At 38.6% G+C, this 14,063-nt stretch overlaps 1 protein-coding gene across 1 annotated transcript; it reads right to left on the bottom strand.

Annotated features, from left to right (window-relative positions):
- Nucleotides 1-814: 814 nt before the first annotated feature.
- CCNL1 (cyclin L1) lies at nucleotides 815-13,367 on the bottom strand. Its single transcript, XM_053459083.1, has 11 exons — nucleotides 13,129-13,367; nucleotides 12,829-12,903; nucleotides 12,166-12,275; nucleotides 6,619-6,739; nucleotides 6,150-6,214; nucleotides 4,180-4,279; nucleotides 3,926-4,030; nucleotides 3,193-3,334; nucleotides 2,562-2,661; nucleotides 2,041-2,130; nucleotides 815-1,550 (listed from the first exon to the last, which is right to left on the bottom strand). Exons 1-11 carry the CDS (start codon nucleotides 13,363-13,365, stop codon nucleotides 1,199-1,201), a joined length of 1,497 nt encoding a protein of 498 aa, XP_053315058.1. The 5' UTR covers nucleotides 13,366-13,367; the 3' UTR covers nucleotides 815-1,198.
- Between the last annotated feature and the right edge of the window lie 696 nt (nucleotides 13,368-14,063).

The raw sequence follows: 14,063 nt of genomic DNA, 5'->3' as shown, positions 1-14,063 counted from the left end.
ACTGCTTTGTCATTAACTGCCCCTTTTGTATCGATGCCCCAGCCTGGCCCCCTTTAGTATGACTTGATGTGCCCCCCCCGAACAACCTTGTGTATTGCCCTTTGTGCATTTATGCCCCCACACCCTTGTAGATTGCTGTATGTGATGCCCCAGCCAATCCCCTCCCTTGTGTATTGATGCCCCCACCCTTTTTGTATTGGCTAATGTGATGCCCAACCACCCTCGTCTATAGATGCCCCCACTGCCATGTGAATTACCCCCAGCTACCCCCCCTATTGATTACCAAGGGAATTTCTCCCCCACCCTTTCATTATGGGTCCACTTTCCTATAACTATTTTTTTGGTAATACTTAAATTTTTGTGGGGTTTTTTTCCACCCTGTTGTCTTCCGACATGATGATCCTCTCCCTGTCAGGAGGAACTCTTCTGTGAGCCCACCCCCTTGAGTGTTACGTCTTTAAAGGGGCGGGACGAAGAGCTGAGGCACTTATGCCACGGGGGGGCATGGTGTGTACACGCTGGCCGCCTAATGAAGGCCACATGACGTGAAGTCACCGGGAAAAAGCTTATGTGGGCCGCACCTCGAAGTCCGGCGGTCCGCATTTGGCCCACAGGCCGCCCCTGCCCTAGAAAGCTTTGTCACCATGGCAACAAAGCATCTGTACATGAAAGAATAGTGTTTTACACCCCTTCTGATCCCTTTACACGCACGATTCCCGTAATTTAGTTTGAGTGATAAAAAAAATCTTCCCACGTTGGAATGGATTGTATAAATATCTAACCAAGTATGTTCCTGCTACAAATACAGCACAAGTATTTTTTTCTAATTTATTTCTTCATAAAAATCAAACTGTTTACACGCAGACTAAAACCAAAATGTAAGAAATCTCACAAAGTCTTAAATAATCATGTTTAAATATAACAGTGTCTGCAACAGCTTCATATAAAAAAAATAAGTCATCCATCTTTACAGCAACTTACTGAAGCTTTTATATTTTACACACAGCTCTAGAACAATTTAGCCTGACCAACGTTCCTTACAAAGATTATACTGCCAAGGTATAATGTGCAAAAGATAACTGCTAAAGGTCTGGAACTGTAAAGCCCAATGCTGTTTCCTCTTCATACAAAATCCAGATTAAAGTCCATAAACTATACAGCTGAACATTACAAAATTACTTTACTATGCTGCAAATGTTCAGCGCCTGTGTCTGCCATGTCCTGAATGGCTGCTGCTGTGATGCTTGCTTTTGTGTGACCTCTCGAAAGATCGGGAGCGGTCTCGTCTATCCCTGTGATGCCCTCTGTCATGTCTGTGCTTCTTGGCATGATCAACGTGATCCCTGGATTTACTTGGTGTTGGAGAATGTGATTTCTTCCTTTTATGACCATGCCTGCTTGAGCCTCTCAGGTCATCTACACGGTGCTTGGGTTTGAGGTGTGGTGATCCATGGTTATGATGAAGTCTACGAGGGCTCTCACTGTGGCTGCGAGATCGGCTCCTTGACCTTGAGCTGTAGGTTCCAGAACGGCTCCGTCGATTGTTATAGCTTAAGAAAGATCAAAATGTGTCACTTATGAGAAAATTAACCTGTATGCATCACCTATCTCATATTTTGAAAACCATTTTAAGAACAGATATAATAAATTAATTTGTAATCTTTGATAACAGCACTCAAGCTATTGTAGTACAAGGACAGCCACAGGAAGTGCATAAAACCTGTATATGATGGCAGACGGGGATACAGGACGGGTGATTTGAAAAATGAAGCCATTTTATCATCTGAAATCCTCAAATCCCATTCAGCTATAGAGGCATTAGAGCTGTCTTTCCACATCCCAACCCTTCTACATTTTAAGCTTGCTAGAAGGGCCCTATTATTTACATTATGCATCAGTTTGTCAGTCCCATTGAATGCATGTAATGTAGGAAGCGCTGTATAAATTGTTGGCGCTATATAAAAGATAATGAAGGATTAACACATTAGGCAACAATCAGACCCTGCAAAAAAGGGTTAAGTCATTAGGAATGCCACTTACTGCCTGCGAGGAGAGCGAGATCTTGATCTTGATTTTGTTTGCGATCTTGATCTGCTGATACTTTGGCTTCTTTTACCTTCTTTACGTAGCCTGAAAAAAAAAATAAGAAACAACATTTAAAAAAAACTTGTACAGGAGAAGAGCAATTTGGTAATGGGATGAGCTTGAGTACTAAATATTTCAGACTCTCAAATTCATATGAACACGTATATAAAAGCATAAAGCCAGTTATAAATTCATGTGCTTACAATAAAGGGGGTTGGCACTGGTCACGAAATTCCCAGTTTATTAAAGTAAAAAGGATACTATAATACAATACCTTGATTATTACTGGGTTTATAGCACCTAAGAATGGACACCTCATGACCATCCTAGTACCTCATGAAGGACAAATTTGCATTTTAACTGACGCCTGAACTGATAAGATACTGAAAAGTGGTGGCTTTACAAGTTAACTTTTGCAAGATATGTTCATAGGAGCAACATTTTAGAAAAGTAAACAAGTTAATTGATGTATATACCCGTTGTATGGACTTTTACTTGTCTGCTTATCATCTGATTCGCGTTTAACTTTAGCAGACACAGGTGACTTTTCATCTGTTTTTATTTCCCGCGGAGAAGCTGAAAAACAACACACAGTATTTAGATAATATTTAAATACAGAAAGCAATAGTGTTCAATAAAGGAACATGTTAGTCCCCAAACTATTTGTAGTTCGGAAAAAAGATGTTTACTTAAGAGCTCGGAGGATATTAATGAAACCCAATCAAGATTGGAACAAAAACTGGGAGCCAGCAGTGCAATAACTACCTGCCCCATAGACACTGATCAGCCTTGACAGGAGGTTTCAGACATGTACATTGTTTCTAGTACTCCAAGCACCCAGGGAGAATGGCAAAACTTCGTAAGCATCTGATTTGAAGCTATGGTAGCATACATTTCCAGCCAAAACGCATCCTCAGTGTAATGTAAACAAATAGCACCTCTATGGCTAAAAAGGTTTCATCAAAATAACCTGACAATGTTTTATAGTTTGGCAATCACATACAAAAATATCCTGCTTGTCAAGAACAAGAGTCATGACTTAAGACGAGGCTATTTTTGCACAGAAATATTTCCATAAAGCAACTCGCATTGAAACCGAACACTTACATGGTTTAGACGCAGGAGAGAATCCTCCCATTGTCGAAAGAGCTGGAGTCCCGTCAGGATTCAATCCCTTCGCTTTTAATTTAGCTTCTTGTAATGCCACCTTCCGCTTTTCCACTTCCTTTTCTAGAAACTCATAGTTTGGCTGTTGAAAATAAAGCGCAGTAATGAAAATGCCTTATTTACTTCAAATTAACCATAGTATGTTACTAGTAATGTAGCTTCATATTAGGCACAAGTAAAGCATAGTGCCATAAAACTACGCAGTTATGGTACAAAATATCTTTCCCTTTCAAAAGGAACAGTTTGTTTTATACACGTTACAAATTAGATGTGTGCTATAAAGTGGCACTCCAGCTGTGTTTTAAAGCTGCATTCTCCCCAAGCACTAGCCTCCAGCACTTGCCCAGGTGAAGGGTGTGTGCAGGGATCTGCTCAGGCCCCAGTATGCATGTGCGGAAAGTCTTTCCTCTGAAATCAATGGGAGCTATTTTCTGCCACTGACTGACAGGTCCAAGCAGCCAGTGCCAAGACATGTCAGATCAGCAAGGAACAGGGCAGCATTCGCAGCAGGACTGCAACTCGCGTGTCCATGCATTATTTTAGTAAAGTACTCAAAGTACTTTAATATGCATTCATGTATAGTAGGAGTGTCTGGGATATTGGACTGTTAACTGGTTAACTCTCAATTCAAAGTTTAGCAAAACACGAAGGACTAATTTGAATGCCGCTATACCTTTTTCCTGGTGTAGAGCTTCAGTGTCGTTACGCAGACTTCTTGAATGTTTTCCTCAGTAGCTCCAAACAATAAAAACCAGTGTGGTCTATTAGGCAGAGAAATCTAAAAATAAAAGATAAAAGGTTACGTAGCAAGTTTTATGCTTCCCCAAACAAACTTTGTTACTGTAATTTAACAGTTGAGAACAAATTTAGAAAATGTCACTACTAGTAAATTACTGCTAGCAATGGCAATAAAAGAACCAGACCTACCTGTAACGCTCTAGCAGCAAGATAAATACAAGCACAGGCAATAGTTTCTGCATCAAATCGCACAAACACACTGGTGCGCAGGCAATCATTCATGTAGTTCCTGAAAGACATAAGCATCAAAAGGCATTAATACAAGACATGTTCCACTGGACAGAGATACCGGAGGCCCAAAATGTTTACTTCTGTATACTGTAAATATATATTTATAAACCGGTGAGGTGATTTGAGTGTAACTAACCACAGTTTGAAATACTTAAAATATTTACATCAGTGTGTGCTCACTGTGTCTAATGCTGGAGTACATAACACTGGGGAACAAAACAATGATCCAACATAATTACAAGTTACACAGTGGCTTCATAATTCATCCATAAGAAGACATTCAATGCAGAAATTTAGTTATTGGCATTTTATTTAAATTTCTTGAATATAATTAAAACGTATATCTTTAGAAACTATTACGTAATAAAACTGTACTCCTACGCATTTATATTACACAAGCTACTTTTATTTAACACCCGAAGCTAAGAAGGCCTGTTGTGTTTTAAAGTGGCAAAGCGAATCTATGGTTACACTTGATATAGGATAGACCCATCAAGGAGGAGTGAAAATCTAGTACAAATATAAAATTAGTACATCGATATTGATTTGACATTGCATAACACGGAAGGATACCTGACAAAATCGGCCATAAGTATGTATATATCCAGCCATCATGCATACAAAATGATGGAGCGATACAGATGGCAAATAATGCTTTGAACTTAAGCTGGAACAGCAGTTAAAATAAACTATGAAATAAATGCAAAACTACATATTTATTGTCCTGGCTTTAATGGAGGCTACATGAAAATCAGCATGCTGGCCCCAGACCACTGCAGTTTTGCATTGATAAGAGTTTTTATGAGAGACAGAATAATTAAATATTCCAACAATGTCTAAGACTGCAAAAGTAGCTAGTTTGGTAATGAGAAATACTTTAATTCATAGTCTCGCTACTGAGCTTCAAGTAGGATGTTCATTCAGCATTTTATATATGCACTGCAAAATATGATGTTAATTTATAAAAATAAAATAGTAACAATCAAAACATTATACACTCAAATGACAGGTAAAGAATAAAATTGAGAAAAAGCTGCCCATGGATTTCTTTGCCGCAAATACCAGTGATCAGATGTCCTCAACAGCTTTCGGCTGGTGTTAAAACGCTAAGATAGGATACGGGAACAGAACTCAGCAGCTGCTGTGCTGGACTGTGAATGCTCAATTCTGTTGAAATATTAGGGAGCCAAGCAAAAGAAATATATCTGGCTAATGTTTTATACATTGGGATCAATAGCTTATATAGCGATTTTATTTTTTGCAATACTGAGACTTTACTGTTTGGAGAAACACACTTATGTTCTTAGGGAAAACAAAATCTCCTATGCTACGTAAAATTAATGTCTAATTCCTAAGAATAAATGGACATACTTTCCTTGACATTCACTGGACTCACACAGAAAATGACTCTCCTGAAAGAGGCATTAAGATATCATTTACTGAATGTTTAAAATTCCTTTGCCCTTTTCTACATAGTACAAAAGTAATACTTCTGAAAGCAAATATACAAATCCTTTCCACACCACGAGAGAACTAGAAGATGCGGCCAGATGGATATGGAGCACTTCAGTGAATCTCGGATGAGAGCTTGCACTGCATTGGCTGAAGAGAAGAGCAGCCAATCAGGCCATTCGGAGGCTGTGGTGCAGAGGGCAGAGTTCTATGACTTACCATCATGGACTACCCTTTAACCAAAGAGTAGAAAAAAAAAGACAAATGTTAAACAGAGATCTCCATCTGACTTAACGATCAAGCCATGAAAATAGTAAGCAGAAACAGGTATATTGCCGCTAAAGTCGCCTACAACATATAATTCCCATTTCTGTTACTATTCACTTGGCTTGTGACAAATTTAAAATAAAACTCACCAGGCAGTTTGAACAAGGGTTTGATTCCGTTCACATTCTAGGACTTGCAGATACATCACAATCATCTAAAAGAAAAAAAATATATCTTATGTATTATATATATATATATATATATATAATATATATATACACATATATACACACACACACACACTACAAGTAGCCATTTCTGTTCTTACATAAAGAGTAAATACTACACGAAAAGAAGACACTACTTTTACAGCAATTAAAAATAAAACAAACTATTAATGTGGAGCACATCCCTCTTTGAAATGTTGTTCTCCAGTTAAGAATACGAACAGTTGTATAATTTACACGATGAACTAGGAAAATTCACTGCACTGGAAATGTGCACCACTGGTGTACATACCAAGGCAAACACGTTAAAGCAGAAGTACATCACACATCATATGTAGACACACACATAGTACCGGGTTGCAGCCCTGTACTAGTTACATAACATACTCACTTTGTGTGGGTGTTTGACATGAACACAAAATCCCAACTCCTTCAGAACTCTTCTCTCCGCTTTGATTACTTGATTTTTGGTGTTTATGTAGCTCTGATCAAGTATCAGAGGGTATGTGGTCCTAATTTGTGGGAAATAAAATCAATATGGTTTTGCAATCAAATTGTATATAGTGTCATGCTAATGAACATTGGGTTTTTTTTCCCTTCCAACCGACTACACGGCAACAGAAATTGTTAGCTTCCTGTATGCATGTTCAAACTTTCCCTTATGCTGTCCAAGTTTAATTTAAATGATTTCTGGCCATTTACAGACAGGAAACTGTTGATCTTGGCATCATTAAAGGGTTGATACAGAGAATTTATCAATATATACCAGCTAGTTTTAACTACATTAAAATAAGCACCAACCGAAGAATCCTTGTTAAACCTGAAAATTATAGATTACCAAACAAGTTTCTAAAAAGAAAAATGCCAAGTAAAATTCAGTACATGCTCTTTTTCCTATTTTCTTCGGAGGGGCGATAATTCAAAAGCTATTTTGTATTGTATAAGTTGACCTAATTATTGTGGAGGAGATGCCATAAAATTGCTTTCCTCGTTCCACAGAATAGTAAAATTATGTTTTCTATGCATGAGATGAGTTCAGCCAGACACCTCCATGCATGTGATATACTATCGTTGGCTAGGGAAATGCTTCCAGACCCTGGTGCGCATGTGCAGAAAGCACTCTCGCTGATTTCAATAGACCTTTCCTGGTGCAGACTGGCTTCTTCAAGCAGCCAATCAGTGGCAAGAATCATCAAAATCATTAAGCTTTTAACATGCCTCTTGTTAAAAGGGACAGTATCCATTAGGATCTGCAAAAAAATTGCATGTATTGTTAAGCTAGATCAGGGTGGCTAAAGATAGCAATGGTTTCCCTTCTAGACATAGCACTTGCACTGCCGCTAAATCTCTAGATTGTAAGCTCATTTGAGCAGGGTCCTCCTCACCCGTTTCTGTATGTCAGTTATATTATGTACTACTTGTTATGTCCTGTCTACCCACTGTACAGCTCTATGGAATTTGAAGGTGCTATATAAAACAATGATAATAAAGTAAACTGCAGGACAGATTTCCATTACACTAATGAGCCAGCTTATTTAAGCAGCTAGAAAAGGTCATAGAAATGGTCATCCAAATATATAAATTAGCTTCATAAATGCCAACCTCAAAAATCTGGTAAGAAGTCATTTATCTGACTGCTATGGTTTTGAGCCAAGTGCCAATAATCACTCTGGGCATAGCTGGAAAGCAAAACTTAAACTGCTGGTCAGTATTAGCTGCTCACAACCGATAAACATTAGGCATTTGGGTAAAACTTTGAATAGTCTAGCAGATGTATGATACTGTAATTACATATAGCTTTTCTGGGGATGTAAGGGTATAATTTACAACAATATTGCTGCTTACAGTACCCTAGAAATAGGTAATTAACATGACATCATACACACACAAAGGATATATCTATATACACATCACTATAAGTCACGCGCCTTAGAAGTCCATAGACATATCATAAGGTAGGTTCTGGTAAAGTCACCACAGACTTATTTCACATGATGTCTTGTTTGCATACTTTTCTGTATCAGCGACTTTTATATTGTAGAAACCAAATTGTACATTAATATCGAGAATTATTGCATAAAGGGCTCATTTTACTCCCCTGCAAAAGGGCGCTTATTAATTTGCCTATGCCCCAAAAGTATTTGCCGATATATGGCCATATAATACTAGAGGAAAAAATTTAGCAGGGACCAGCACTGAAATGGTGTATTCAAAAGGAAACCAATTGTCTATACAGAGGCTAAGAACGAAGGGGATTTCAGGACAACACAAATCTTGCAAATAAACATATCTAAATGCTGTATTAGTTTACATAAAAAATACATTAAATAAAGGAAAGCAGCACATGGCTTCTGATATTAGCCATCCTATACTATAGTACTATTAGTACTAAAGGAAAACACTAATGGCCATAGAACACACACAGTTCCTAGAACACAATTAAGTTTGTGTTTTTATATATATTTACTTTATACACCAAAAAGTAATAAGGACCCTGTGAAAGTAGCTTGTGCTGAAAGAGAACATTCTGTAATAGTTAGGGCCCGTGGTCAAATCACTTATTCACATGTAAAAAGGTATAGCCACCTATGCGTTCATGTTTTGTTGTAGAAATCTACCAACAGCACATGTGTATTAAACCTGAGAGAAAATGATCCCGACCTCCCAGTTAGGCAGTGCTTGAGTTACAGTACTTTTTACAATAAACTACTACTACCTGTAATAAGCGCTGCGTAAATCGTTGGCGCTATATGATAATACTACATGTACCTAGTGGAATTGACATCCTGAAGCTGTTCCAAGTACTTCCGTCCTAAAATAGGCAGTGAGCTTTAAAAGTGTTTTCATATGGGATTTATTAGTAACATAATTCAGAGCAGCTCTAGGGCATTTAGGGTCACTCATATTGTAAATAATCAGCCTCTAAACACACCAATGTATATTTTTCTTCAATTCCAGATTATATTGACTGTTTCTGTTTCTAAAACATTAGCAGACTCTGCAAAATAAAGTGGCTCCAAAAAAATCCTGTATACCTTGACATAAAAACATCCCATGCCGTGTATCCACTATTTTTCAAGCAGCCATATTTACATCTATTGGCTCCAAAACCGTTATAATTACAGTTTATGGACCAAGGGCATGTCAGTAGCAAAGAGACCTCAGTTGAGTGCAAACCTTGGAAAGAGGAGACGAGGATAACCAGAGAATGAATCGATTTAAATACACACTTTTCATGTGTGTGATTAGGAGTAACATGTTTAATACTATACAATTACTATGTGAAATAACTCTTGACCAGCAATTGCTTTTCAAGGCTATGTTTGACTAATCAAGTGAAGGATACATTTTGGACTTGTAAACGTTCATGAGCAAGTTTAAGAGCCATAAACAGAAAATGAAAGAGCAAAGGTCTGAAAGGGAAAATAGGTTAAGCCTATTGTATAGAATATAATACTAAAAATATCATGGATTAGTGATGAGGCAATCCTCTGTTTAATATAGAGAGGCTATTTTGAGCAGATTCGTGGACTAACAATGGGTTTTAAGATAGAAAAGGGAAAAAAAGGGACCAGGTGGATTAGAAACATGTCCAGTATATCTGAAGCTCCAAGAAACGGCTAAGGGGAGTTTAATTATGCAGAATAAATACATCAATAATATATTGTGGTGAATTTACAATTTTCAAAGGCATAATTGAAATATCAACATGCCATAAAAAAAAAAAATTGCTAAGTGGGTGATGCCAGGGTATTACAAAGCCACGCTGCGGTTATATTTGGATAAATCACCATCTGCAGTCCCTGCACACCATATGTATTTACAGCACACACATTTACATCTTCCTTCAAATTTGGTAGCTATAGTTTTACAGTTTTGTAGCCAATACATTAAAATAAGGCTATCTGGAAAATAGTGGATATGAGGCATTGGATGTTTTATAGCCACATTATTTTTTAGAAATATACTCACTATAGTTTAGAGTTGGGCAAAAGAAATCCATTTAAGTATTCAGAGGCTGATTACAACATGGGTGAACCAAGTTGCCATGGAATTAGGCTGAATTATACATAACTAATGTATATGAAAACAGTACAGTGAACAGTATAGTTTTATAGTATTGATTATATCCTATGGCTACTTCATTTACATGAATCAGTATAAACTGTCTTAATGTTGTCTGATATAAATGGGTATAGCAAAAGAGTCACATGTCAATCAGTTAAAATAAGCTTGGACAGCAAAGAGAAAAGTTCATAACATAACAGGAGTCTGTCCAAATGGTTCACCAGTGTCCAACCTGCGATTCCCCGATTCCAGTGACCTATTCTCGGAGCACTGGCTTCTCCATGGGGATTTTCGACACTTCACTCACTGTTGCCAAGACGACAGCTTCATCTCTATGTACCACTCCACATCACCCAGGCATTGGTAAATGTAGCTGGTCGCTGTATAAGTCGGTTGCAAGGGAAAAAAATTGGAAGTCAATAAATGTAGCAAGTGCACAGAAATGCAACACGAAATCGTTCTGCTTGCTTTACATGTCATAAGCAATAAGACACCACACTTTTACCCAAAAAGGGGTGATTTGAGTAAATTCTTTGCAGGGAAATTTTCAGACCAAAAGTTTATAGATGATCTGTCCGTGTAAGTAAAATTCAAGTTACTTGTAACCAATTTTACATTCACACTTGCATTAAGTTGCTGTACGTACTGATCGTCAGTATAGTGTGAATTTGCATCAGCGAATCAAGGTTCCTTTAAGCCGTAGTTTGATAATTTCACAAACTTAGGTTAAATAATGTAAAGCAAACTGAAGGCATAAATATAGGACATTAATAAGAACGTCTTGAGATTTTGTTTTAATAAGAACACGGGTTCAAGTCACCTATATACACATACTGCGGGCAGACGTATCACACTCAAAAAAACAATGCATGAGACTTTATCCCACAAAACCCAGACAATGATTTAGGATCTTAGAGTCAGTTTCAAAATGGAAAACTGAATTCTACATGATGAACAAAAAGTGCTGTACTGTGCATTCCTTAAGAAACCCAGTTTTACTAAGTTAACTGTATACCATCTCTATTCCTGTCATAAGAAATGCCCACAATCCAACATGCTAGGGCAGCTGGATCTAAAACCGTGGGGTTCTGCTGTGCTCAAAAGATCAAGTCGAGGATTCATTGACCTGCTAACTCTTTACAGCTTTTTGTCCCTGACTTTCTGTGACTGCATCTTCATCCACAATGAAATAGCAGTGAATACAGGCCAGACGGCTTGCACCTTTGTTGAAGATGACGACAAGTACCATAGTAGAAAATCAAAAAAGGTAAATGCCATAATTACCTTTAAAATTATCCCTTATACAATCTGTTACCCACCCAACTGTCATATTAGGAAATGTTTGAATTCATAACCTGGGGTAAGGAGCATTTTACAAATTCACTCTCAGAAGTGTGGTTCTAAAATTGCAAAGAATGGGGTCCTTAATATCTTATGAACAAACTACAGCAAAACCAAACCTGTGCCAAGTTCCTGACTTGTTACATAGGGATTCTGTGTTTATTAGGCCTGGTGATCCCATACATAGCTAAGTGTTGAAAACAGTATTCCAACACAAGACCTTAACTGAAAAATTAAGCAAAATATTCATATGAAATAAAACCTTAAATATACACATACTAAGTAAAAGTAACGCATTCAATTTAACAATGTTGATGGGTGAAAGATACAAAGCTTTATGTTGAATTATTTGTATTAAGCATATGGAAACTGTATCAAAAAAGGCAAAATTAAAAAAAAGCAACCTGTTGGATAAAAGTTAGTGGGTCAGGTAAAAAAAAAAAATACAATATAAGTAGAAAATCACACTTTATGCAGATATTTTACAAACCATGAAAATAAACCATAATCAACAAAAAAACATACATACCTTTTAACTCTTAACTGGCGTAAGTGATGAAATACATTTATCACATCCCTTATTCGTCTTGGGGCTTCTTCAATTTTGGAAGCAAGATTGACACAGGCCATGGCAACGATCTGGAAAAAGGGTCAATGTGACGTGTCATTCCAACCAACCATGGGCAAACATATTACGCAACTTATGTATTGCAGCCCGCTGTAATAATAGAACAGCAAGGCGATTATTTAAATATCTCTAAAACCAACGAAGCGAACCGTCTACTACGACATTGCAGGGTACTCAACTCAGCAAATGGATTAGCAATTATTAACATTAATCAAATGCGTCTAAGGAAACCTTGGCTTGTCTGTTTAAAGATATACTTTACAGAATCACCTGTACTCAAGCAGCGATAACATACTGGCTTTATCTTCCTTCCATGTCTACATTAAAATGTTCGATGGTTATCCTTTTCCTGAGTATATCAGCACAAGCTACAGCTATTACAAATGCCTATAAATTCCCACTTGGAGGGACATAACGGCCCCAAATACCCATAACTATTGCACATTAAGAGTGAATGTGGCCGTCACTACACAGAGTAATGCACTGCGGTTCCCAACAACGCCCGACCCCCGAACCGACAAATGTGAAGCTTCCAAATAAAGCGCCAAAAAAAGGACCCCTCACCTCGAAGCTGTGCTTAACAAAAGACTTGGAGTAGAAGAACCGGTGGAACAGCACCTGCCCGGTCGCCATGGCCACCTAGAAAAAGAGGGAAGACAACAATGCATTATAGCGGGCAAGGCCGTAGCCATAAAGGAGCAGGTTAGATAAGAGCAGTGCGCGCCGCCATTTTGTGATCCCCATTCTTACTGCTGCGCGCTGAGGAGGCCTCTGCGACCCTCTCGGTTGTTAGATAAGTACTGGGCACACTAAAGGATACTTTGCGGGCGCAGTACCGACTACAGAATGCCCTGAGCCTCTTACCTGGGGCAGGCGGAGTAGAATGCCGGCAGACTGGATAAGCTCGCATCCCAGAATACGCAAGTCACTTTCGGTCTCGAGGTCCAGGCCATCCAGCATGGACGGCGTGGGTGACAGCCTCTCCTCCGGGATGAGGGAGTTGTCGATAGTGAGGTAGACTTCTGAATATAGCCGGTCTCCGATAAGGATTCCATCTGCAGGGCGAAAAGCGGGAGTGGGATGCTGAGGAACAGACGCCATTCCCGTAGAACGAAACGTAACCGCAACGGTGAGGGAGAGAGGGAGCCGGCCGGTGACGCGGTACGTCTGCGTGCGCCGATACTGTGTACGTCCGCACTGAAAAGATTTGCAAAGTAGTCCGGATTCCCGGCAGGCGTAGGCACGGGAAAGACACTCACGTAATCCACCGTACCGCAGGCGTTAATGTTACGTTAAGATCCAACAGCAGCTAATTAACTCGTGTCAACCGCGACGAACCTAACAATTTGATCAGCAATTGCTGCGTTTAACGTATAAAATAAACGTTTTATGGAGCGCTTTATACATCTGGCTCGTATGCTTTTAATACCTGAAGCCTGGGGGAACTTATAAAAGTCGCGCAATAAAGTGGTATTTTCATTAATAGTTTAGTCAGTGACCGTGCTGAACATTTAAGGCTTGGGGACCCAAGAGAATGTCTATGGCATCCACGCCATGTACTGCCCCTCATCAGATTGCCCATTACTGTAATATCATAATTACCATTTTTGTGAAAAAATAATACTTTTTAAAATAGTTTTTGGCGTTTATGTGAGAAAACATCTGTATTGGGACACAGCATTCGGTGACTTTTAGTCCAATGCTAAATCACAGTCATCCTTACTAGGGCTTTCTAATGCATCTAGAGGCCTACCCTGCCTTTGAGGGGTAACACTTATGTAGCTAGAGTTAAAGGCTAT

Source organism: Spea bombifrons, chromosome 3 (assembly GCF_027358695.1).
Source record: "Spea bombifrons isolate aSpeBom1 chromosome 3, aSpeBom1.2.pri, whole genome shotgun sequence".
NCBI classification, from domain to species: Eukaryota; Metazoa; Chordata; class Amphibia; order Anura; family Pelobatidae; genus Spea; species Spea bombifrons.
This window is presented reverse-complemented; position numbering and strand designations above follow the sequence as displayed.

Bases quoted from the DNA above. Each gene is read 5' to 3' on its own strand.
- CCNL1 (XM_053459083.1), bottom strand. From the start codon at position 13,365: ATGGCGTCTGTTCCTCAGCATCCCACTCCCGCTTTTCGCCCTGCAGAT. The intron at 12,276-12,828 runs GTGAGGGGTCCT...CCCTTTTTCCAG, and splicing joins TTGTTAAGCACAGCTTCGAG to ATCGTTGCCATGGCCTGTGT. The intron at 6,740-12,165 runs GTATGTATGTTT...CCCACAAATTAG, and splicing joins CGCCAGTTAAGAGTTAAAAG to GACCACATACCCTCTGATAC.